Genomic DNA, 26890 nt, shown 5'->3' on the forward strand with positions numbered 1-26890 from the left:
GTTCCACAAATGCCAAAGATAAGCAAACAGGTAACTCAGGTACAGTTCATGTCTTTATTATAAGGGCTATCATATCAAGTGCTCAAAGTGCGCACCTCGAGCTTGCTACACGCTATAAAGTGATGCTGGAGAAGCAATATTGCGCGTTAAATTACATCTATAGTTAACGGCAGTACAGGTCCGTGATATAAGGCATTTCATGCCTTCGTTAGTCGTTGGTGTTTCCTGGTATAACTCTGTTTCAATTTTCGCCACAGTTGAAATTCCAATGCTCTCAAAATATTCTCTTAAGGCGTATGTCATTACATGCGCGGAATGGAACGGCCATCCGTCATTTTGGTACCACACTAATAGTCTTCTGTCCAGTGGGATTTTTTCCAATAACTGCGGCAGCAGCATATCTTAAGAACTCGAGATACTCGAGTGTATTTAGATTACCATCACTAATATAGAGACCAACGATGTGGGTCTTGAAAAACACGCTGCAGACGTTGATAGACCAAGAGTGTTGTTTTTAAACACTTCTTTGAATCAATGTGGATTTTCAACTCGTCAGTTATTGCATATTGCGAAGATTTACTTGCCCATGGTTTGTAAACTATGCTTCGTCCTTAAAAAAATATTTGCGTGGATATGTCGCATCACTTTGCACTTTTTACAGATAACTTTCGGACAACTGTAACCAACTTCAGAAATCATTTCCATGAAGTTGTAGATGCAGCGAAATGCGAAGAGAATGAAATGCAATGGACTGCAGTGTTCGGAGAACTCTCGTTTGGTTGATCTCTCTCGTACTTCCTAGATGCCTCTAGTGACATTTGCATTGTGTGTTACTGCTGCTAAAATGCTAATTTCATTTCTTTCATCACTTGCTCTTCTTTTTCCTCGGTATTTCATTCTCCACCTCCAGTTTCTGGAACTTTTTCTCAATAATGTTTGTGAAGACAGATTGTGTGTGCTTTGCACGATTTGGATACTTTTCAGTATACAACCACACAGCTGTTCTAGTAGTTTAGCGACATTCGCCATAAACGATATTCACGTACTCGACTGTCTTGTATATTGTGAATGTTTCAATAGCTTTACGAGAAAGTTATGTGATTGCTACAACAGCGAAACACAGACTGATGCGCCACAAGCGTACATATAAACACTGATTTACGTGTTTGTTTACCTTTGGTATAATAGGCAGGCGTTTGTGGAACATCATCAAAAAAATGGTTCAAATGACTCTGAGCACTATGGGACTCAACTTCTGAGGCCATTAGTCCCCTAGAACTTAGAAGTAGTTAAACCTAACTAACCTAAGGACATCACACACATCCATGCCCGAGGCAGGATTCGAACCTGCGACCGTAGCCGTCTCGCGGTTCCAGACTGCAGCGCCTAGAACCGCACGGCCACATCGGCCGGCGGAACATCATCTGCCGACGGCGTTACAGTGGTTTGCGACGCTGTTGTCTTGATACTATTTGATCTAGCACCATAAATCTCATGTCGTTGAAATTCTCTTAGAAGATTCTGTCGAATGCCACAGAAAAAAAGCATATATTTCCAACAGAAAAAAGACGCGAAGTCGATGTCGTAATTCGGCGACTATAAACAATAAAAATGACTTTCGAACATCAAGAGATTCCCCATATTGTCCGCTATAACTTGGCGAAAACCGAACCTCAATATGTTTATTCATTTTGGATATATTTGGGGTGGCCAGTCTTTGCTGTATATTGACAGTTGGGTAGCAGCTACTGAAAAGTCCATTAATAAAATAAGTAATAAATTTGACGACCAAATAACAGATGTTCGTCTTCTACTACCTTTCACAGTGAAAAGCTGCTTTTTCTCTAAATACCTCTAAAAAGCAAACCACAACTGAGACACATGAGGAAATAGCGGAAATAACGAATGTGAACACAAATACAGAAATAATAAAATACATAACTTAAGAAGTGCAGAGAGATTTGCAAAATTAAGGTTAGGTTCGTATAGGATGAAACACAAAGATTAAAATTTGTTTTTTACGATATTGTCGAGAAGACGCCAACTGAGACTTGTCTCTATTATTATCACTATCTGAAAACATGACATTCACCACAGTTATAGTACCACACAAATAGATAACATAACAGAAATGATAAGCAAAAGTTATCAATGGACAACAAAAGGTAAGAGAATAACAATACAAGTGGTTCTCGTGTTAAAAAAACACCGAGAAGGTACAATGCATTAAAATCAGGAAGATAAGTAATGGAATACAATAGGAAACCAGCTTGAGCCGACAGCTCAGATTATTGGAGGATGTAATGGAGAGGACGTAAATTGAACATTGAATAACGTTAAGTGACAGGTAATGCGCTACACTCCATTAAAGAGTTTATTGGGTAGGCAACGTAAAGTGCATCGCGTTTAATAAGTGAGTATTGAGTAGACAACATATGGTTTGCTTCGAATTATAAGAAAAAGTAAAGTTTTGAACTATAAGCAGGCTGATAAATGCTGAGGGAGGCGCGTAATAAAGGACTTAATACAAGACATAGAGGAAAGTATAATGAGGAAAAAGCTTGTCACTGATTAACGTAATGATAGTGGGGTAAAGGAGTGAAAATGCAGTAATGGAGATTATAGTGTAGGTACCTGACTTACAGACACCATCCTTCATAATATGAGAGAAGACTGTTAACTTTGAGTTGAGAAACAATAATTTGAAACACACGCACTCGGCGTGTACTAGATTGTGTGACGTCCTCTCTCCCCTTTTGTTGTCGCTGTTGATGTTGAGCCGCTACTGCTACAGCTCGGTCGGTGGAATGGAGACGCGACGCGCAGTGATGGTTGTCCCCGTCGGATAACGTGGAACATCACCTGAAATCTCTACAGAAAATTGTTCCTCGCGTAATGTATGAAAGTCCGACTGCGAGTCCTCACAGTCTTCTCAGAGATGCGAACTGCTGATTTTAATTGTCTGCTATGGTTTTATGATGATTTGCTATGCCCGGTTAGTTAGTTATTGCAGTATTGAGTGAACCATTCATCACCGACGTCGTTTCGCACCATCAGAAGTAGTTGTTACGTTGCTAGGCAAAATTGTTCATTACGGCACGACGCAAATCCAGAGATAATCTATAATGCTATCTTGCTTTCGTGCAGCGTAATATTATTTCGGCAAAACACTCCTTTCAGTGCTCAATGTTCATCAAGTCACTCTTTCAATTAAAATGTTCACAGCTAATTAATTTTGATCATCAACTATCACACAGTTCAATTAATGATGGAGCCAACACGTGAGATTTCCATTACTGATGAACAATTTTTATTGTTTATAATCATCACACCACACGCACACCGATGGATCAGATCAATTACGATTCCTTCAAGTTGGTGATCGAGACAATTACGACTTTTACAATCGGCGTATTTGAATTATCTTCGTGTGGTCGTATTAATGTTCCCTACTCAAGGGTAATCAGGTATTGCAGTCTTCGATACTATGTCCATTCCTCGTTGTAACTGTTCACTTTGATGAGGGCTGAGTCCAACAATAATATCTCCAATAATTAAAGTTCATTAACTCGTCGTACACTATCAGAATATCACTTCAGTTCAAGTTCTCAAGTCAGAATAACTGAGAACAAAGTCCGCGCATCTCTATCACACAATGGTATTTTTTTTTAATAGAAACAATCTCGTAGCGTTCCGTTTTTAGTACTATAACAAATGGTGCTCTCTCATGACTTGATACCAAGCAAGCTAGCAAGCGACTAACATTTCCATGATCGAGCATTGTAGACGCATTGAATTTCCCTTTCGCCGCGTTTACAACTCTCTTTCATAATAAATGTTATCTCTGACCGACATATTACTTTGGACTTAACTTTCGTCGTACTGATTTGCAGTTATTACTGAGATGTTTGATAGCTAATTAAAAATAACCTTTCTTTCTTTCTACCTTTATATTATGGCATACTCAGTAATTATTGAAATTGGTGTTCATCAAAACATTAAGGTGTTATATTATTGTCAAAGTTGTCGTATCTGTCAGGATAACACTGTTCCCTACTTTAAGTTATCATGACATTCTTATTTGGGTTTTCGGGTTTCTGAGGGTGTTACAACTGGGCACTGAAAACTGATGGAAAAGAGTTAAAGTGATCGTTATAAAACAGGGCAGACACTGAGTGACAAATGAAAGATGTTGGCAATGGAGACGAATCTTTGAGGTGGAAGACAGAATGTTTGCTTTCAACAAGGATGCATATCCTAATGAAGTAAAGCTTAAAGGAACGACTGTTTTTGGAGCTGCGATTTCATTAAGAAATGTTATAGTCTCCATGAATTTAATACGTGGATGTAAACTGGTAGTGTGTACGAGTATGATATGGGTCAGAGGCACGCCTGAATTCCTAGACAAGGTAACGGTACAACACAGAGTCTTAACGACCCGTAAATTAAATGATGTCCAAGAATTCTGACAATGTGTGTGATGTAGTATATGAGTGATTAATGAATCTGATTTTCTGTTACAGGATTACAATACAATTACTTGTCTCTAATTAATACATTTTGTTACAAATAATAACCCTGAATTATGTACCTGGTGAGTGAGAGAGAGAGACGACAGAGAGCTGCATCACTGAAATGAGAACGCATTATCGATGGAAGAATTTTATGTTATAATAGCAAGATACCTTCACCTGCAAGTAGACAACAACTGTCTCCCATCGGAAACTAGTGAAATGTGAAATGTTAAAAAAGCAGGAAAATACCGAAAGATGGAAGCAGGTTTCGGTGCATTATTATTTGCGTAATTAGCGCATATTTATTTTGTATCGATGGAAACGCACCAAGTAATGCGAGAGAAGCGATAAGAGGTAAAGTTTACATGGACGGCAATGTGCTGAGTAAAAAGAGAGACATGACAGTAAATAAAGAAATCTTAGAATTATGAATAAGATTATCTCGTAGCATATTGTGACTGCAACAGTGCCAACAAAAAGACGAATTGTTAAGTAATGCATCAAGAAAGAAAGTCTAAATCAGTTAGATAACCTTGATGGAAAATATTCCGAAATGTGAATGTATAATATTCGAACAGGAGCAAGGTAGTAATTAAGAATTTTCGAACTGAATCAGACCTAAGGGTGAGGTACTGTTTAAGATGAGTGGTTTGAAGTGAAGGTGAATTGGCATTGGTGTTTCTGGCCTTATCCGTGGTTTGAAAATTGTTAGTGTCTTTGAGAATGCCCCATTAAGAAAAAAAAAAAAGAATTAAGAGGGGCAAGTGTAACACATACATTAAATTGATACTGAGTAAATCGTAATCTACATCTAGATGTACATGGATACTCTGCAAATCACATTTAAGAGCCTGGCAGAGGGTTCATCGAACCACCTTCACAATTCTCTGTTATTCCTATCTCGTATCGCGCGCGGAAAAAATAAACTCTATATCTTTCCGTACGAGCTCTGGTTTCCCTTATTTTATCGTGGTGATCGTTCCTCCCTATATAGGTCGCTCTCAACAAAATATTTTCGCATTCGGAGGAGAAAGTTGGTGATTGGAATTTCGTGAGAAGGTTCCGTCGCAACGAAAAACGCCTTTCTTTTAACGATGTCTAGCCCAAATCTGTACCATTTCTGTGACACTCTTTCTCATATTTCGCGATAATACAAAACGTGCCGCCTTTCTTTGAACTTTTTCGATGTACTCCGTCAGTCCTATCTGGTAAGGATCCCACACCGCGCAGCAGTATTCTAAAAGAGGACGGACAAGCGTAGTGTAGGTAGTCTCCTTAGTAGGTCTCTTACATTTTCTAAGTCTCCTGCCAGTAAAACGCAGTCTTTGGTTAGCCTTCCCCACAGCATGTTCTATGTGTTCCTTCCAATTTAAGTTGTTCGTAATTGTAATATCTAGGTATTTAGTTGAATTTACGGCTTTTAGATTAGACTGATTTATCGTGTAACCGAAGTTTAACGAGTTCCTTTTAGCACTCATGTGGATGACCTCACACTTTTCGTTGTTTTAGGGTCAACTGTCACTTTTCGCACCATTCAGATATCTTTTCTAAATCGTTTTGCAGTTTGTTTTGATCTTCCGATGACTTTATTAGTCGATAAACGACAGCGTCGTCTACAAACAACCGAAGACGGCTGCTCAGATTGTCTCCCAAATCGTCTATATAGATAAAGCACAGCAAAGGGCCTATAACACTACTTTGGGGAACGCCAGAAATCACTTCTGTTTTACTCGATGACTTTCCGTCAATTACTACGAACTGTGACGTCTCTGACAGGAAATCAGAAATCCAGTCACATAACTGAGACGATATTCCGTAAGCACGCAATTTCACTACGAGCCGCTTGTGTGGTACCGTGTCAAAAGCCTTTCGGAAATCCAGAAATACGGAATCGATCTGAAATCCCTTGTCAGTAACACTCAACACAATATGAATAAAGAGCTAGTTGTGTTTCACAAGAACGATGTTTTCTAAACCCACGTTGACTGTGTGTCAATAGACCGTTTTCTTCGAGGTAATTCATAATGTTCGAACACAATATATGTTCCAAAATCCTACTGCATATCGACGTTAACGATATGGGCCTGTAATTTAGTGGATTACACCGACTACCTTTCTTGAATATTGGTGTGACCTGTGCAACTTTCCAGCCTTTGGGTACGGATCTTTCGTCGAGCGAACGGTGGTATATGATTGTTAAGTATGGAGCTAATGCATCAGCATACTCCGAAAGGAACCTAATTGGTATACAGCCAAGACCAGAAGACTTGCTTTTATTAAGTGATTTAAGTTGCTTCACTACTCCGAGGATATTTACTTCTACGTTACTCGTGTTGGCAGCTGTTCTCGATTCGATTTCTGGAATATTTACTTCGTCTTCTTTTGTGAAGTCATTTCGGAAGGCTGTGTTTAGTAATTCTGCTTTGGCAGCACTGTCTTCGATAGTATCTCCATTGCTATCGCGCAGGGAAGGCATTGAATGTTTCTTGGCGCTAACATACTTCACATACGACCAGAATCTCTTTGCATTTTCTGTGAGGTTTCGAGACAAAGTTTCGTTGTGGGAACTGTTATAAGCATCTCGCATTGAAGTCCGCCCTAAATTTCGAGCTGGTGTAAAAGATCACCAATCTTGGGGATTTTGCGTCTGTTTAAATTTGGCATGTTTGTTTCGTTGTTTCTGCAACAGTGTTCTAACCCGTTTTGTGTACCAAGAAGGATCAGCTCCATCGTTTGTTAATTTATTTGGTGCAAATCTCTCAACTGCTGCCGATACTATTTCTTTGAATCTAAGCCACATCTGGTCTACACTTATATTATTAATTTTGAATGAGTGGAGATTGTCTCTCAGGAAGGTGTCAAATGAATTTTTATCTGCTTTTTTGAATAAGTATATTTGTCGCTTATTTTTCGAGGATTTCGGAATTACAATATTCTAATCCCTGAATCGGTTGTGATGCTCGTTATTAACTCAGGATTATTTCTTGCTAAGAGGTTAAGTGTGTTTTCACAACCGTTTACTATTCGCTTGGGCTCATGAAATAATTTTCAGAGAATGCGTTTAGCACAATTTCGGATGATATTTTATGCTTACCTCCGGAACTGAACATGTATTTTCGTCAAAATATCGAGGGTAAATTAAAGTCACCACCAACTATTATCGTATGAGTCGGGTACGTGTTTGAAATCAAACTCAAGTTTTCTTTGAACCTTTCAGGAACTGTATCATCTGAATTGGAAGGTCGGTAAAATGATCCAATTATTATTTTATTCCGGTTGCCAACAATGGTGTAATATGTCACAAGACTTGCTATATAGCAGAGGACGCCGGTGGCGTATTGGTGATGAGTTACGGCTTCAAAACCCACCTGGAAACAACGTCGTCCCTTGCTATTGGCTGAACAAAACACCACCACATATTGTAGCGCAGACTTCGTGGACGGTGATTGGTTGAAATCGTCGAGACAGAAACTCTCTTGTGGTAGCAAGCAGAGTCGGATGGAATCCAAACCCAGGTGCGATCGCAAACGTTAAGTCACTGTATAACTGTGTTATGAAACTGAGTCAATCTTTCTGAGATTATATGTTAAAATCTACCATCAAGGTTAGTGTGGTGTCACCGCCAGACACCACACTTGCTAGGTGGTAGCTTAAATCGGCCGCGGTCCATTAGTACATGTCGGACCCGCGTGTCGCCACTGTCAGGATCGCAGACCGAGCGCCACCACAAGGCAGGTCTCGAGAGACGTACTAGCACTCGCCCCAGTTGTACGGACGACATTGCTAGCGACTACACGTACGAAGCCTTCCTCTCATTTGCCGAGAGACAGTTAGAATAGCCTTCAGCTAAGTCCATGGCTACGACCTAGCAAGGCGCCATTAACCATATCTGGAGAGAGTCTCACTTGTATTATCAAGAGAAATGTACCACAAAGAATTAAAGTTAAGTATACGAGAAGCTCCGTTCTTTTCTTTATAGCTTTCATCACGTATCCTGTTTCAGACTTAACGCAAGACGGCTTGAGTTGACGCGTGCCCTTTCCGCTACCTCCCTTGTGTCTAGACTGTCTTGTCTAGACACAGCAGTTAGTGCCGAATCTATGGTCGACATCATTATTATTCACGAATGTCCAGTAATGATTTATACGAATGAGATTTGTAATGCCTCATGTGTAACATTTAAATTTGTTTCAAAAAGTAGAGCATTCAAAAAAATCGTATCCGTTGTAACAAAATTTGGGACTCTTCTCTGAACAATATTCTTGCATTTTTTCATAATCGTAATAGCTACAGTCCCATTTCATAAACGTAACTGCAACCGAGTGTTATATTCTGCAGCGAGAGGGACGTCTTTAGAAGACGCATTGTAGTGCTATAGAAAAACTCCAAGGTGTGCCTGACGTAGTACATCTTCAACTACAGCCCTCAAGTGTACGGCTAGGCTGTTACAATCAGCCACCCGTGAAGGGCTCTCTCACTAAAACACATTTAATGGTTACACGATCTCCTCTCTTCCACCACCTCTCACACGTCATCAGGAACAAATTTAGCAGAGCCTCATGAGGAGGCCTACACACATCTCTTTGTCAGAATCAAAAACCTCAACTTGTTGTTCAGAAAACCGCTCTTCCAAGTGTGCAAACCAAGAATGCTTCTTAAATCGGCTCGGATCCTTCACGTTTGTCGAATGATACGGAACTCAGGCTGAAGCTATCTCAAAACAGTTTCGCAGTGTTTCCCTGCCACAGTGGAGCTGCGAATGCCGTATGCTTACATCAATAACAGCTTGCATCTGGCCCATAGAGAAGCCCTCGTCCCCAAAGTAGAATTGCTCCAGTTGTTCAGCCGCACGAGTCCGCTGTTCCTCCGTGGGCAGCGGCAGCTGGGAGCCGACCAGCGCCGTGAAGTTCTCCTTCATGTCGGCGATCCCCGCTTGTGTTAGCAGACTGGACACTGGAACATACGAACACTTTTCTACAAAGAGCCCGCTTTTGTGTGAATAATGGCGCTACATGCCTACGCAACGTGTGTCTAACAGCTTCTACAGCACTCTGCGATAAGCAGTTTCTGATTTCTATAGTGTGTTTGATTGAAAATCCACACCTACCAACGTTAAACTGACAGGTTGGCCTCGACGTTTTCTGGAAAGTTTGTAGAAATTAAGTGTGTAATGGCATCTGGTATTTTGCGTTTATCCTTTTACACAACTGGCCATTAAAATTGCTACACCACGAAGATGACGTGCTACAGACGAGAAATTTAACCGACAGGAAGAAGATGCTGTGATATGCAAATGATTAGCTTTTCAGAGCATTCACACAAAGTTGTCGCCGATGGCGACACCTACAACGTGCTGACATGAAGAAAGTTTCCAACCGATTTCTCATACACAAACAGCAGTTGACCGGCGATGTCTGCTGAAACATTGTTGTGATGGCTCGTGTAAGGACGAGAAATGCGTACCATCACGTTTCCGACTTTGATAAGGGTCGGATTGTAGCCTATCGCTATTGCGGTTTATCGTATCGCGACATTGCTGCTCGCGTTGGTCGAGATCCAATGACTGTTAGCAGAATATGGAATCGTTGGTTTCAGGAGGGTAATACGGAACGCCGTGCTGGATCTCAACGGCCTCGTATCACTAGCAGTCGAGATGACAGGCATCTTATCCGCATGGCTGTAATGGATCGAGCAGCCACGTCTCGATCCCTGAGTCAACATATGGGGACGTTCGCAAGACAAGAATCATCTGCACGAACAGTTCGACGACGTTTGCAGCAGCATGGACTATCAGCTCGGAGACCATGGCTGCAGTTACTCTTGACACTCTTACTCAACGACGAACCTGGGTGCACGAATGGCAAAACGTCATTTTTTCGGATGAATCCAGGTTCTGTTTACAGCATCATGATGGTCTCATCCGTGTTTGGCGACATCACGGCGAACGCACATTGGAAGCATGTATTCGTCATCGCCATACTGGCGTATCACCTGGCGTGACGGTATGGGATGCCATTGGTTACACGTCTCGGTCACCTCTTGTTCGCATTGACGGCACTTTGAACAGTGGACGTTACATTTCAGATGTGTTACAACCCGTGGCTCTACCCTTCATTCGATCCCTGCGAAACCATACATTTCAGCAGGATAATGAACGACCGCATGTTGCAGGTCCTGTACGGGCCTTTCTGGATACAGAAAATGTTCGACTGCTGCCCTGGCCAGCACATTCTCCAGATCTCTCACCAATTGAAAACGTCTGGTCAGTGGTGGCCGAGCAACTGGCTCGTCACAATTCGCCAGTCACTACTCTTGATGAACTGTGGTATCGTGTTGAAGCTGCACGGGCAGCTGTACCTGTACACGGCATCGAAGCTCTGTTTGACTCAATGCCCAGGCGTATCAAGGCCGTTATTACGGCCAGAGTCGGTTGTTCTTGGTACTGATTTCTCAGGATCTATGCACCCAAATTGCGTGAAAATGTAATCACATGTCAGTTCTAGTATAACATATTTGTCCAATGAATACCCATTCATCATCTGCATTTTTTCTTGGTGTAGGAATTTTAATGGCCAGTAGTGTACTTGTCTTGTTAATTCATGCAATACTACAGAAAGAGTCATCACAGCCAAAGGTAATCAGCCTCAACAAACAGAATAAAGGTAAAGTGTGAGGACCTGTCCTACGACTGTCAATCAATAAGTTTGGGATTTTACACGCTCCACCGACAAATTTGTCAACTAATGCAGTCTGAAACTGAAACGAGCACTATTCTCGGACAAATAAATCAGAGTGTAAGTTCTTCCGGAGTGTGCAATAATCGTACTTTTTTATAAATCAAGTAATTGAGCCAAAACGTAGCAAAATAATCTGAACTCGATGCAGAATGTCAAAGGAGGCAGGAGAATCCCCACGCCACAGTACAATGTATAGACGTAGAGTCTGACTGTAGCTTTATAAAAAATGCAAGGAATCATGTCTGATACAAGCAGAGGAAGTGGAGCCAGAGAATTGACAGTCTTTTTACTTACACATGAGTACGACGGCCCCTTCTCCGGAAGTGACGCCCAGCATGATGGGCACCTGGTTGTAGCTGCCTGCCTTGAGAACGTCCACTGGAGGCTCGACGATCACCGCTGAGTCCGACGGCGGTTCCACGACGGGCAGGAACGCCAGCGGCAGTGGACAGCGCTTCTCCTGAACAAGGGGCGCAATGTTCTTAGAATCAAAGATATTAACTACTCATGGGTCTAAATAAGAGCGGTTCGGCATAACTGTATACGAGGTATTGTGGTGGTTCTTTTATGTGTTGTTATTTATATGTTTCGAAACGTTGAAGTTAGTGTTATTCTGGCCGCTTCACAACTGGAAAATTATTTACGCCAGTGACTTAGTTGTGGTACTTCTCGCAGTTAGTGCCCGACACGATGTTTTTGTATTAAAAGACACCACCAACTGACAGAATGTCTGCAATTATTACTGCAGTTGAATTTTATTAGTTATTTGATTTACTTTGGTGAAATGGTAACGTTAAGGGGGTTCTCGTAGTTTCCGTTAAGCAGGAATCAAAACAATTTACTGAAGTCATTTTACTCAAATTTGATTGAATATTGGAAAAACTGATTACATTTACTGTATCAAAGGAAGAATCGCTAATCAAGAGAGTTCTCCTAAGTTTACATTTGTTTTTATTTGTCAAAATTAGCAAATATTAAGACAAATATTACGACTCTGGGCCGTTATCATATAGAACAATGGCGCTGACCTCTGCACCAACATTCCCCTATAAAATATGCATAAAAACGTTGATATTGGAGCTTCATGAATATAGGAGTTGGTACATATAAAACTTTACAACACTTTTAAGTAATATTTGATTATATTTAGGCTACATATTAAATGAAACTTTACACGTTTTCGTGCATCGTCACAAAATGGCATCTAACACTACGAAGAAACAAAAGGGAAGAAAAAGCGATCGTTTTGCAAAAGGTACAGAGATTGCAGTTACATTCGCAGATTATATTAATTGATTACAGTCTTTGTTGTTTTATTGCAAAAGTATTTATTTCGTTACGACATCAGTTTTGTTATATTTGCGAAGTTATTCAGTATCATTTTTATCACGTTATGTGGTGTACTGCAACAGTATCACCTGAAACAGAAAACTTTCTAAAGTAATGAGAAAGCAAACACGTTATGTAGGATACCGTGTTATTATAAGAAACTACAAGAAAGATATCATTTTTCAGAATGACCAATATTCATTGGTTAGCATTTACTCCTAATCTCGTACTGAACGGGATATTCCAGATTATACTACGAGATGTTTTGTAATCAAAATTCTAAGTAAGCAGATGTAGTGCTCCATTGTTTCTGATTTGGTTCCTCTGTTGTTTCTAATATGAAGCGTATATCTTCCACTAGTATTGTCAAAAGACGCAAATTGTATACTTTTTGCCAGGGATACAAGCATGGGATTGTGAAACATAAAGCATTGGACCTGTCAGAAAGGAAGACAGCTAAATTAAACAACATTAGGAAAAGGACTAGATAAAAACATAAAATTTTACAGTCTGTCGAAAGTATATAAGCTAAAATGAATGGATGGTATTAATATAAAATAAATGATCGCGCCTATAAGTGCCAGAAAGCAAATGGTAAGGACTGATTTAATTCAGTGTTAATTATGCATGAGGAATGCTGCTTTATTTTAGACTGCTACATGTTTTTATATGTGTTGGAAGCAAAAGAATATCCTTTAGAACTGGAAGAAGACAAATCTAACACCATCGTACGAATAAGAGGAGAAAAACAGTTTGATATAATTTGGAATTATTGACAGCAGAGTGAAAGCAACAACTGAATATTCACTTACTGACGACCAAGTGATAGTCTGTGAAGTACATTTAACTCGTCACACTATTTTAATTTAACGACACGTTACTGAAAAACAAAGAGAGTTTAGCCAAGGATCACAGTATTTTTAAAATTTGAGAAGACTTTCGATAATTTTTTAAGAATTATCTATGGTATATAATGAATTATAAACGATATTTCTGAAATCTTATGTCAGCAGTTGTAATATTAGTAATTTTCGCCTCACAAACATTAATATACGCACAATAGTAAACGCCTGAAGGCCTAAAGTTATCGAACAATTGTAAAGTAAAAGAAATGAACCATCGCATAGCAGCGACAGAATCTATTAGTCTTTATCTTTGCCGTTCTTGCGCGGTGCCAGTAAATCTCTATGTACATGTATTGATTAATGGTGTAAAAAAGAATTCTGTTGTTTCAAGACAAATGAGGCTTTTGGCGCCTCACCTTTTACTGTTTGTATTCCATGAGAGGCGGACGCGGACTTGCTGCGTTCCGCAACTGTATTTTATATTTTATGTGAAAATATTGAGTGAATATGCTAATTGTTATTTTTTTCAATCAGAAAACATGTAGTTTCTTGTAACTGATATCGAACAGACAGCATCAAGAGGACATTTTGACTGTTATGTATAAAGTATTTAACCACAATGGTCATCTATTGTAATTTAATATGAAAAGGTACGTAGCATTAAAAAAAACGTGTGTTAAAGATAAGTGTGCTTATTTTCGTAAATTAACCTTGATGATTCCATCTCCTTTCTGAATGATAATTATTGTTTGTGTTACTTCATCACCAGAAATTACGATCACGCTGATGGGCCGAACGCAGCATGAGGCAGAAGGAACATTATCGTTTTCCTATTATTTCTGAACCAATTTTTTTTGGTGTAGTGTTGCATTTCTTTTAAAGTCTATAAATCTTCTGGTCCCTTAGTGTTGATCCGGGTATGACTACATCGCGACTATAAAAATGCACAGAAATGATAATGTTTCTTCCGAGCGATCTCAAATATATATATCAATATGCTGCTCTTATTCAGGTATTTAATGGTCAACGTATGTTATTATAATAGCATAATAAATCCCTGATTCTGTTGCCAAGTGGCCCACCAAAAATATTCACCTTTTTTCGACATTAGAAAAAGGTAACAATTCTTTTTATTTGCGTCCCCCAAGAGCAACGCTACACTTGGCGCCCGAACAGGGACTTGATCAAAAAATCATTTCATGTATGTGTTTAAAAATTTTTCAGTGCTTGTTCTAATAATTGTTTCATTTTTTCATGTGGGTGCAATTCAACCGAGAAAGAGAAGTGGGAAAACCTTTTAATTAATTCAGAAGAACGATTGACGAAATTACCAAAAAACGCGAGTATCCAGCCGTTCATCATCAAGACAGCCATAGTAAGTCAAATTTTTATACGCAGTAGCCAAGCTTTCGTAGTGACGTAGCATCTTTCGAGTTGATCAGAACGTAAACCTGTCTTTCCTTGCCTTGAAACAGCTTTATTTCAATTTGTCCATAGTCCATTCTTATGTAGTTAAATTCAGTGAAAGTGTATCATTGTTGTCAGTGCATAAAAAAATTACGATATGGCGGATAAATACGCTCAAAACTGGTAAAACGTGTGATAATTCATTTGTTTGTAATTAGTAGGAACCATCTTGTCTTCTTGGCGTACATGAACGTCAGTTGTTACCCAGAGTTTAAATTTCATCTTAGGTCCCAGTAAGCCATAGCACTACGTCACAGACAAACGACTGACGGCAGTGACAAACAATATCTGTAGCATTTTGACGTTTGACAAATAATTCATGAACATGGCTGACGGTAAACAGCGGACACAAACAAAACCAGACGACAGCGGTGATGCGAATGGACCTCACTATCCATTACGATCACGCGCGACAGGTACACGAGCGGAGGCAGAAACAGCCTCGACCGAAGTTTTTGAAGCTGGTCCTAGTGTGCAAACTATTCCCGCTTTTGAAAAAAATGACTTGGCTGCAATGATCGAAGCAATAATGGAACGCAAGTTCGAAAGTCAAAGACAGAGAGAAGCGCTAAGACAGGAACGTGAAAAGCAGGAAAAATTAGATGAAAAGGCCCGCGAAGAAAAAGAGAAGGCCGAAAGACGGCATAATAAAAATCAGGTCCTTACAAATCTGTGTAACTCAGTAAAAGCGGTAAAAACAGAAATAAATTCGGTAAAAACAGAAATAAATTCAGTAAAAACAGACATAAATTCTGTAAAAACAGACATAAATTCAGTAAAAACAGATCTGCAAACGGAGATAAATGACCTAAATACACGGTTAAATTCGGTAAAGGCCGAACTAAAGGCAGACATAACAGCTGATTTAAATACCCTGTTGGGTAATGTCCAAAGCCAAATCAGTAGTCAGATCACGACCATGAGGCTAGAAATTGACACACAAGTAGAGTCAAAAATAGAGGATATTTCAAAACGGTTAGATAAGAAAATCGAAGCAGCCAAGGGAGAAATAAATTCAAAAGTGATGGAATATCAAAAACAAGCTGCGACCTTAAAAGAAGATTATACTGCAATCTCTGATGAGGTCAAAGGAGTTAAAACCGCAGTTGACACGATCGAGAATGTTGTTGATGATCTTTCCAAACAGATTGAGACTCTTAATGTAGAGGATCAAATAAAGAATACTGTTAAGGCACATGCTGAAGCATTGTCCGACCACTACCAAGAGTGGATTAAAAACAAAGACGGATTCATAGAAAACAAGGTCAAGAACGAACTCAGGGAAACGGTCAAAAACGTGACCTTTGAAATATTGGCAGCCCCTGGAAAAACAGGAGACACGGTGATGTCAGAATTAGGCCAGATAAGACGAACGTTAGCTCAAGATTTACCTGAATGGCGTCAACAGATAGTTGATGAAGTTCGTACACTAAAATGTCAAGTTGAAAATTCCCCACCTTCCGTGTCAGGAGAGTGGAATAATTCACCACGATGTAATGAACAACAGCAGGTACATTACCGTTCACCATTTGATAATGCTCAAGCTCATAGTTCTATAGAAGCACAAGTTAACCAGAGTACCAGCCCACCCACTTTTGTCAGTTTGATGCAGGAGGAAAGCGTGATCAAACATCGTATTTTTCCGACCTTTCACCCACAGAAAAGAGAAATTCATCCTATAGTGTTCCTCCGAAATTTTTCAGGAATTTTCCCGAGTAGCTGGAGTGACCGCCAGCGAATTCAGTTCGTTAGTGGATTTATCGTAGGCGATGCTGCCTTATGGGGAACCGAAATGGTCGACTCTTGTAAAAGTTACAAAGAGTTTGAACAGATGTTTTTAGCTAAATTCTGGAGTTCTGGTGTGCAGCAGCGCCTGAGAAAAGAGGTTTACAACGCCGAAGTTTTTAACAGTAAGCGCGGTAGTTTGAGAAGATATTTTGAAAAGTATTTAGCGAAAATCAAGTTCTGGGATTCGCCGATCACCGCCAAAGACGTTATTATGATTCTAAAAACTAAGCTACCGATTGCGATCAGAGAAAAGTTAGTAAACGTGTCTGAGGACGATACGGACACTTTCCTATCTGTGTTAGACTCGTTAGATCTGATTTACGAGGACGCTAGAGTTGATGTTGGCAACGCTCACTTCAGTGCAGGCGGCCAGCACAATACAGAATATGCAGGCAACAATGGTGGCCGAGCGAAAGCGCGTCACAGCGACAGCCAGTACCAACCCCACAACGGTTTCAAAAATAAACACACTACGTACTTCAACAGCAAATACAAAAATAAGTACAATAACGGCCAGAGATACAATCCAATATATAATTCACCACCTCGGTACGAAAATGCACATTACAACACACAGCCCCAGCAATATGGAAACACGCAACCGATCAACGGTAATTATCAAAACGATCAGTCTTACGATTCAAATCGTCAGTGGAAAAGAAATAAATGGCATAATCAAGGTGGAGACCAATGTACACCTTTCAGTAACGGTTACAATCAACACAAGCCACAGCAAAATACCTTTCAGCCACAAAATATACACTTCACGCAACAAGCGAACGGACCTTCGGGAAGTCTGAAGCCTAAACGCCCGCATAATACGCAAATTTATTATGTGCAAGCGAATACGCCAGGACAACAAGATCCATTTCCAACCGAGTTCGTACCACAAAACGAACACCAGTTCCAGACGGAAGAAACTTTAAGAAATATAAATCAGCAGGAAAGTAAGCGTCGAGCGGAAAATTAAAAGCAGCACCTTTGAGCCTCCTAGAGGATGCTGCAGGTTTGAATGGATAGACCCCCTTCCAAAGTTACAAGACAACGAATTGGACCTAGACGCAAAAATCAGGCAAGCTCTCATATCATTGACAACGTATGCTAACCTCCGAAAAAAGGCATTTGATAAGAAGGTAAACAGAGTTATAGATTTCAAAGAAGGAGAAGAGGTATTAGTCAGGACTCACTTTAAACCATCCCTGTTGTTAAAGAAGAATCGTAAGTGGCAACACATTTATGAAGGTCCCTTTGTGATAATGAGGAAACCACACATTGGTTGCTATTTGTTATCTGACCCTGCCACGAATAAAATCAAAGGATTGTTCCACCATCATGATTTAAGAAAATTTTATAACGCCAGGAATTAAGTTAATTTAAGCTGTAAGAAAATTCTAAGGTATTGGAGATCAGGATTAACCAATGAGTAACAAGAACGGAACTGAACTGACTACTGACGTTAACCGGTGCTAAAAGGGAACCTATGTATTAAAACAACACGTCTGGAAAATAAAATATAGAATAAGTTGTAGACAAGTATTTACATGAATAATTTTTATGTAAACAGGAGGACATGTCCTAGAGGCGATTTTCAATTTTAGTTATAAATTAGTATGTAAAAAAAAATGATGTACTCGAGAGGTATTAATTAGCCCCGAGGTACTAAAATGAGGAAAGAGGAAGGAGCGAATAATGCACTTCTCTCGCTAAACAGTAATTTGAGAATGAGCAGGAAGGAGCGAATAATGCACTTCTCTCACTAAATAGTAATATGAAAATGATGATTATATGTGCTTAGTATTAGTAAGTGAAATTTAATCGAGGACAAGTTAATGACCTGTTTTAAAAGGAAATACTTAAACGTCCAGACAAAAGAGGAAAGTTGTGAGAGAAGATTCGATTCCATGAGGTTATTCCCTATTTTCAAATGTGACGTAAATAAGGCACCACCTGTTAGCGCAAAACAGTCGGTAGATTTAACTTGTAACTTCCAGCACAGTGCTGTGCCAGCGATGAAATAACATCTCTTTGAAGTAAACAGATACCTAGGATTAAGCATGAACAAATTGATAACGCAGTGCAATTGTTCTAAAAAGGCCTGACGTTAACCCTAAGCGTGATGGAATAAAAAGGAATTTTATTATATAACGCAAAGTAAGATGAGTTCAGACTATAAACAAGCTGAGTAAAAGAACATATGAGTAACATGATTTATTATGCCAACTTCACGGTACTATTGAGCATTAGCGATACTGCAAATTCACAAGCTAGTAGCAAATAGAATAAGGATCTCGCCCAAGCTTCACAGGTCGCGACAGCAGCAAACAACAACACTCTAGTGAGAGGCTTATATATACAAATGATAATTAATACCCAAATGCGTAATGCATAAACTTGACTTAGTCTAAGAAATGAGCAAAGAGTAGTAAGCAAGCTGCAGCAAGATACATATTAGATATAAATGCTAGAAGTGATAGATTTTATTTTAAGTGCGCACTGCAATATTTATTGTTTTCTCTGTGATTATGTGATTATTGAATCCCTTACCTAAGTGCAAATCCTTTAAGATCATTGATCCTATCCGCTCCTCAGGATCAACTTGTAAAGATGCACGTGTGCTTAGGAAGTGAGGCACTACGTATAAAAATGAGTAGGTTCGCGACGCGCATATTGCTTTTGTAATGCGCAATGTAAATTAAATTTTCGACCTGGTTGAGGAGTAATTTAAATTCTGTCGACGATCCGCGAGTAGGCCCGCTTTGCCCATTTTTCTTTTTCGACTGTTTGTATTCCTACACGAAATCCCGAGGCGGAATTGCTATTTTCAAATCTGTCCTCGAACTTTATTTAAAGACAAGCACATAAAAAAAAAACTTTGACATAAATGAAGCTCCCCTCACAAGTCACTAAATAAGATGAGCACTAATTTATTGGGCCTACAAAATGAATAAGCAAGCGTGATAAAGATTACTATGAATTAAATTAATTTGTAAAGGAGATTGGAATGAATTTGGTCAAAGAAAAAGGACTTATAATAGCCTACCTGTGACCGTAGGCATAAATTAAAAAAAAAAGACTAATTAAGAAACAATTGTTTTTATTCAAAGTGGTCAATTACATTATTTCTCGATTTAAATGAACTCTTGTAAATATTAGTATGTAAATCAAATTGTAAACACCGTGTGATGTTATGAAGCGAGAATTTCTTTTAATACATCGTTCACGCAGACGCTCACCACAGTGCAAGTGAAGTTTTAAAGTTCGACGATTTTCAGTGGCAGTATTCTACTGCACCATATGTGTGAAAAATTCATTGATGTGTGCAGTGTGTAATAATCAGTGTCATTCCACACATGCAGCTGCAGCGGTAGCTACCACTTACCTGTGAATCCGTAACTGGATAGTGGACAGGAAGTGATGTGAGGCAGTTTCGGTGGCAGAAGCTCCCTCCAGCAATCTAAGAAACCACAAAGCCACGATCCGCCGAACAAAAGCGACGCACGGCACCTCAAGCGCGAAATCAACGCTCTGCAAGAAAGCTCCGGTCACGTGCGCGCGCACAGACTGAATTTCAAGACTGCTCGCAACAGTGGAGGCTGACAGCCACCACGTGACGAAATAATGTAAACGTTCAACCGCCAACACGGTTGCTGTGCGCTACATTCTGTAGCAAAAACATTCACACCCAGTACTGAAAAGATTTTGTATGTATCATAAACCTTCCGAGAGACTCTAAGAAAGAGAAGTTAACGTAATTAGTATAATGACTGATTGTACACAGAGAAAAGTCACAAGGTCACCTCTAAACAATGTTGAAATGTAAACTTTAACGAGAGGTCACGATACGAATGAAAATAAGCACACGAAAATACGTCAAAGGATCCGATCCTTCCTATATCCCATCCCACATGTATAAAAAATTAGTTTTGTAAGATATTCTAATATAAGATATTTTATCTGTTTCATATGTGAAATAATTCGGAGAGCCACACTCGAGCCCTGAAAGTGAAAGATATGGACTTCCTTGTCGAAGCCATCACCACTGGCCGCTCTGCAATCCAAGTCTATCATAAATAGTGTATGTGCGACGAAAATAAATGTATAATTAAGTGCGACAACGGACAAGGCAATCAATCGACAAGACGATGACAATATAATGAATACAGTCAAAACAGAAAGTTGTGTACCAGTTGTGATAGTCAAATTACTTTTGCAACGATGAAAATTGATGTGTGACTCTATTTCCTTATAAATTTTGTAAATATGTGTACTTATAGCCTTAATTTTGAGAATCATCAAGAAAGACTGAATCCATGCAAACACTGATAGACACACAGAACAAATTCACAATGATCCACCGTCAGTAATTACAAATTGAAGCGTTAATTCTATTATTATGGAATGAATGTGAAATGAAATTTTTTAATAACCTGTATGTTACACCCGAAAATTACAAATATTCCAATGGGCATGAGGATGAAAGTAATACCTTCGGTATTCCTTCCCTCCTCATGGGAGGCAGTGTAATATTAGTAATTTTCGCCTCACAAACATTAATATACGCACAATAGTAAACGCCTGAAGGCCTAAAGTTATCGAACAATTGTAAAGTAAAAGAAATGAACCATCGCATAGCAGCGACAGAATCTATTAGTCTTTATCTTTGCCGTTCTTGCGCGGTGCCAGTAAATCTCTATGTACATGTATTGATTAATGGTGTAAAAAAGAATTCTGTTGTTTCAAGACAAATGAGGCTTTTGGCGCCTCACCTTTTACTGTTTGTATTCCATGAGAGGCGGACGCGGACTTGCTGCGTTCCGCAACTGTATTTTATATTTTATGTGAAAATATTGAGTGAATATGCTAATTGTTATTTTTTTCAATCAGAAAACATGTAGTTTCTTGTAACTGATATCGAACAGACAGCATCAAGAGGACATTTTGACTGTTATGTATAAAGTATTTAACCACAATGGTCATCTATTGTAATTTAATATGAAAAGGTACGTAGCATTAAAAAAAAAGTGTGTTAAAGATAAGTGTGCTTATTTTCGTAAATTAACCTTGATGATTCCATCTCCTTTCTGAATGATAATTATTGTTTGTGTTACTTCATCACCAGAAATTACGATCACGCTGATGGGCCGAACGCAGCATGAGGCAGAAGGAACATTATCGTTTTCCTATTATTTCTGAACCAATTTTTTTTGGTGTAGTGTTGCATTTCTTTTAAAGTCTATAAATCTTCTGGTCCCTTAGTGTTGATCCGGGTATGACTACATCGCGACTATAAAAATGCACAGAAATGATAATGTTTCTTCCGAGCGATCTCAAATATATATATCAATATGCTGCTCTTATTCAGGTATTTAATGGTCAACGTATGTTATTATAATAGCATAATAAATCCCTGATTCTGTTGCCAAGTGGCCCACCAAAAATATTCACCTTTTTTCGACATTAGAAAAAGGTAACAATTCTTTTTATTTTCGTCCCCCAAGAGCAACGCTACACAGTTCAGATCCAGTCCAAAAATATATTGTGTGTGTAGGTTTTAGTCGGAAACTAAAAGACTTAATCCATACAAACAAAAGAAGTGAGATCGAATTTGGTGTATCTTTCATTCTATTGAATACTTAAACACTGTGGCATAGCTGACTGACATATCAGTATTAAAACCAATTGTTTACGCTGACTACCTTACACTTGTTTCAAGGGAAGAAAATGTACTGCAGCTAGCTGTTCATTAATTGAATAACATTTGTTACAAATATAATTTATAAATTCTTGTGCAGAAAACCAGAACTATAGCTTTTATAGGAAAGTTCCCATCATAGATTAAAATTTGTCATTAAACTAAAATAATAGGACAAATCAAACATTTCAAATATTTAGTATTATGACGAAGCAACATACAAAATAAAGTTAGTACACTTAGTAAAATTTGCAGAACAATCAGCAGCTTTTTAATAAAACTCTCAAACCTAGGGAAACCTACAATATTAAAGTGTTATAAGACTGTTTCCCTAGTGATACTATTTTATGGAAGTGAGTCATGGAGGGTGAACAAGTACTAAGAAATGCATAATCAAATATGGAGAAGAGCTTTCTAAGAAGTGTCAAGAAACGTGAAATAATCAGAATGAAAAATATTGATAACAGAAATGAGTTAAACATTTGCAGTTTAAAAGAAAAGTCAGAGTAAAATAGGAGAAATTTGACTGAACATATACAAAGAATGGATCATGGTGGATTGCTAGTAAAAATAAATACAAACAAATCGAAAGAAAAGAGATGGGAATAACGAGAAGCGGCAAATAAGCTAAAACAGAAAGTGAAGAAGCCGAGTTAAACGAAAAGTATAGGGATAAAACGTTGGCCAGTCCTCTTACTGAAGAGACAGTTAATTAAATATTTGAAAGCATTGACAGATCGTTCAAAACAAATAGATTACAGCTAACTTGAGCATGTACCAATTCAATAATACTCATAGAACTTCTCAAGTCATTACAGTTGTGTATCCAAACAATGAAATACAAGAAATAGATAGGCGAAGTGTTAAGTTTCTGGGAAAACAGTCAGGGCAAATCCTTAGATGAAAACCCGCAGCTTGTTTTAATGAAACATGTTAGATCAGGCACTTTTGCTGGCCAAATGATATTTATTAATGCAAATTTAAAACAGATGAATTCAGTGTATTATGTTATTTATGGATTCTTGCGATACTTTTTGGTAGAACAAAGCCATATTTAATGTTAAATACAAGCACATTCTTTTTGCTCAACATGATTCTGTTTATTTCGAACTAGTTTTCGTCTTATTAGGCCATCTTCAGGAAACAGCTGGCTTGCATCTAGAAGGGACATTGGTTCTTGTTGTTGTGGTCTACAGTCCTGAGACTGGTTTGATGCAGCTCTCCATGCTACTCTATCCTGTGCAAGCTTCTTCATCTCCCAGTACTTACTGCAACCTACATCCTTCTGAATCTGCTTAGTGTATTCATCTCTTGGTCACCCTCCACGATTTTTAACCTCCACACTGCCCTCCAATGCTAAATTGGTGATCCCTTGATGCCTCAGAACATGTCCTACCAACCGGTCCCTTCTTCTTGTCAACTTGTGCCACAAACTCCTCTTCTTCCCAAGTCTATTCAATACTCTTAGGTAACCAAATATTATAGGCGAAGATGCAATCACCTGCATCTAACTTGTTTCTTATCTTTGAAACTACACTTTACATAATAAACAATGTTAAGGACAATAGATAATTAAACTGCACAATATTACGGGTTAAATGGTTATAAAGCCTTTCTTTACACTACAAGTATGAATTAAAAAATGTCTTCACTCAAAAATTTTTGTGTTTTATTAACTGCACGATGCATTTTGGACGCCTTGGGACCATCCTCAGGCGTAAGTTGTCTTAGTACAAGATTTATTTTTGCTCTTGAACGAGGTGAAATGCGCGTTCCTCTGCTGAAAAGGTTTATTATGTTATGAATTTCGGAAATCAAATACGAAAAATGTGCGAAACAGTGTAAACTTACCACATAATTCAAGAAAAGCGTTTTTAACTTTTTAACACCATCATACATTGGTTTCTTCATCCTGTTAATGCATATCACTTCACTCAAGAGGTACATTTCCATAAACTCTTTTGTTAACTCTTCAAAGATGTTATTGTATATGGCAAGATCGAAGATGAATTTATCTGTAGTCAGTGCTTTTGCAGAAAGATCTGAATAATGGTAGTAGCTCTTCAATCTTCTCTTTTGTTCCATCAAAGAGCAGCAAGGTATCATCAACATATCTCTGGTAAAATATTATTTTCCTTTTGAGTCTTTTGTTTTCTTTACATAACTTAATTTCCAGATGCTGAGGAAGATATCAGCCGGAAAACTTGATATACTACTGCCCATGGCAAGACTCTCTTTCTGCTGGTACACTTTTGCATTAAACGTAAAGTAATTGTTTGACAATATTAGCTTCAATATGTCCTTGATTTCTGATATTTCTGCAATTAACAATTTTTTATGTTGTACTAAGTTTTCAGTTGGCACGTTTGGAAATGGTTAGTTACAACTAACATGGCAAACCTGGCACCAGCAGGAATTTCAATATCTTTAATTTTGTGTTCTTATCTGAGTGTGACTTATCAAAAGTATAGTACTGCTTCAGACTTTCATTAAGCAGATGAGAGACTTTGGAGGCAGGTGTACTGTTAGAATTAATAATAGGCCTCAATGAAACTTGAGGTTTATGTGTCTTAGGTTGAGCTCTCAGTCTTGTGGTTGTGGGATTCATTAAAATGCATGTTTTTGTTTGCAGCGCAATAGTATTATGTATCTGAAGCTTTAATCTAATTTGTCACTCAAATACTGAAACACAGGTCTCCATGTAACAGCTAAGTTATGTAAGATGGCAAGAGCTATGCCCCTTACATGAAGTCATTAAAGATCACTTAACTCACGTTGAGCTGAACAAAAATGACTGACAAGGCACAATGCATCTAGTAGAGGCTATAGTATGGACGTATTGGAATAATTAATGTCGGGCGATGGTTTTAAAGTAATTCACATGAGATGAAAACTTTCTGGAAACGCATCGATTTACTGGAGGCTAGTTTATCCCAGGGAAGTATTCGAGTTGACCGTGGCTGGCTGGGGAGCGGCAAAGGGAAGTAACAATAGGCAGCTTAGGGCGGCTCAAGCTCTGAGAAAGCAGTAACGGGGCGCGGCCTCCAGCTGCCTTAAGATGAGTGACAGTGAGTGGGTGGTTGACCCCATGCTGGTGGACCGGGAAGCAGACGGAGAACTTGTACGCCTGTTGATAAATGTCTGTCATCCCGTTTTCAGTGAAACATGCGAGTAAGCCACACAAAGATAAGGTGGAGCAGTCAATAGAGGCCAAAATATGCGTGTTAGCGACTATAGCAACTTCACGCTGAATTCACGGTCCGCAGAGTCTGAAGTAAATCAGGTGAAGAGCGACAGAATGAAATACGCCGGCCTCCGATGGGAACATAGGACCAAGGAATTTGAAGTACTCTCCTGGGAGTCAGAATTCCGGAAAAATTGGTGTTTTGTGCAGACGCTAACCTTGATGGGTGGCCTGGGAGGAGCTAAATAGCAGAAGTTGAGACGAAGGGAAATTTTGTGGGAATTTGTTCACTTCCCAGAGCAGGCATTGGTCGGCGCTGGGAAGTGACGCATTATTAACACGACTTGCGCTGCAGTTGGCGTGAGTGATTTTGCTGGAGGGGAAACAGAGGCGAAGAGCGGACTGGGAGAAGTCCCTGTAGTGGTCTTCCATTCCCAGCTTGCCTAGAGTGTGGACGTGGCGTTCTTTACTCAGCTTGTCTGAGAAAAAGTGAGCATCTCTGCAGTTTAGGACTTAGCAAATGGAATGATTGAGCTTGGAGATAGGAAGTTTTGGTTCAGCTATGTGCTAAGCAAGATAGCTAGGAGTGAATAGACGAAGGCAGCCTTGCAACACCACGAGGTCGGCCGACGTCCGCACAATGACGCCCCTCTGCCACGCTGTATTTGGTGATATTGCGCCCGCTCAGGCCACTGATTAATTTGTTGGATCATGTCAGCAAAGTTTCCTCGAGGGTTTCATGGGCCGTGTATTGTAGAATTCTTCTCGCACTTCGCATTACGCCTGGGTCAGTCGATAGGAATTACTTTTGACTTATTGCACTTAACTCCTCACAAACGCAATTTATTACCACTGCCTGATAGGAGAGTCTTGTAATGTGATGATTGAAGGTCGGGAGTTAAAATAAATTTGTGCTAATCGACTGCATCTGTTTTCAATCAAGTTGTTGAAATCCCAAGTCACTTTCTTAATCAATTTTATGTTCGACATTTGCATCTGGTGTTCAATGGCTGAATATAACACCAATGTGCACCCCTTTTTAATTAAAAGTGATCAATTCTGAATCAATTAATGTCAACACTGCCACCACAGTTCAATCAGGAGTCACAGGGCCTTATTACTTTTTTTTGTGTTATCCGATATTGCGGCAGTTTTGCACTCTCTGTAGATCTGTTAGTCAATTAGCTGTGGAGAACACACGCCAAAACCAGATAAGTGACGGGTGGGGTGTTACAGTTAGTTAGTTGGGAGTTCTTCTCTCGTACATAATTACTTAAATAAGAGATTGGAAGTTACTTTTAAGTGTTTCTTGTTGCTGTACATATAAGTGTAAT

The 26890-nt window shown here is 39.1% G+C and overlaps 1 protein-coding gene across 2 annotated transcripts in view; it reads right to left on the bottom strand.

Annotated features, from left to right (window-relative positions):
- LOC126198971 (juvenile hormone esterase-like) overlaps positions 1-26890 on the bottom strand; it is a 214940-nt gene that overhangs the window by 33184 nt on the left and 154866 nt on the right. For both annotated transcript variants that reach the window (XM_049935629.1, XM_049935631.1), the window contains exons 6-7: positions 11546-11711; positions 9289-9467 (exon numbers count right to left, since the gene is read on the bottom strand). In XM_049935629.1, coding sequence (XP_049791586.1) covers positions 9289-9467; positions 11546-11711 — 345 coding nt within the window. The remainder of the gene's footprint in view (positions 1-9288; positions 9468-11545; positions 11712-26890) is intronic.

Source organism: Schistocerca nitens, chromosome 8, assembly GCF_023898315.1.
Source record: "Schistocerca nitens isolate TAMUIC-IGC-003100 chromosome 8, iqSchNite1.1, whole genome shotgun sequence".
Lineage (NCBI taxonomy): Eukaryota > Metazoa > Arthropoda > Insecta > Orthoptera > Acrididae > Schistocerca > Schistocerca nitens.